An 861-nucleotide genomic window follows, 5' to 3' on the forward strand; every position below is an offset into this window, starting at 1 on the left:
TTCTTCCAGACCTCGCCCCTCGGCAACCGAGCGCGCACGCGCGGCTGCGGCGGGTCGCTCGGCAGCCCTCAGCTCGCGTCCTTCCTGGCGGCGACCGCGCTGCAGCAGCTGGTCGCAGCCACGCCGGCCATCCTGCAGCAGGTGGCGGCGCCTCGCTCGCACCCCGAGAGAGGGAGAGCCCGGCGAATGAGCGGCCCCGCCCCCTGCACCCCCCCCCCTCGCAGGCGCAGCAGATGCGCGAGCGAGCGCAGCGGCGGCTGACGACGATGGCGCCGTCCGTGCCGACGGACGACACGTCGCGCCACCTGCTTCTCAACACGCTGCTGATGCACACGGCGCGCGAGATCGAGACGGCGCACCGCTCCGCGTCGCGCTCGACGGGCTACCGCATCAAGCTCGCCTTCGAGCGGCTCGAGGCCGCCCGCCCAGCCGACTCGGCACCTGCCCCCGCTCCCCTCCCCGACCTGCGCCCCGGTGCCCCTCGCGGGCAGGCGGCGCTGAACCGGCTCGACCCCTTCGAGGACCTGGTCGCGTGGGAGCGGCTGGTGCACGAGGCGGTGCGCAACCACGAGGGGTGGGGCTTCTCGATGCTGCAGGGCTCAGGCGCTCGACTCCGGCGCTGCGGAGATGGGCGGTTCCTAACAGACAAACCGTCCGATTTTACCGGCCCCCCGACCGGGGAACCGGACCGGGTGTGTTCTCTAGGCCCCTAAAGGCCCTACGCGCGGCGGGAGAGCTCGTAGGCGAGCTTTGCACGGCGATCGTGCCATGAGTCTACTTCGTACCGCGGCTTGGCAAAAAATATTCCGCCTGGCGTTTGTTTCATAAGCTCGAGAGATCTATGGAGAGAGCTTTAAATTC

At 70.0% G+C, this 861-nt stretch overlaps 1 protein-coding gene across 1 annotated transcript in view; it reads left to right on the forward strand.

Moving 5' to 3' along the window:
* Window positions 1-861, forward strand: part of EMIHUDRAFT_470230 (hypothetical protein) — a 3,372-nt gene that overhangs the window by 696 nt on the left and 1,815 nt on the right. The window contains exon 3 of the mRNA XM_005770919.1: window positions 225-557. Within this exon, the coding sequence (XP_005770976.1) occupies window positions 225-557 (333 nt within the window). The remainder of the gene's footprint in view (window positions 1-224; window positions 558-861) is intronic.

Source organism: Emiliania huxleyi, assembly GCF_000372725.1.
Source record: "Emiliania huxleyi CCMP1516 unplaced genomic scaffold EMIHUscaffold_398, whole genome shotgun sequence".
Taxonomy (NCBI): Eukaryota; Haptophyta; order Isochrysidales; family Noelaerhabdaceae; genus Emiliania; species Emiliania huxleyi.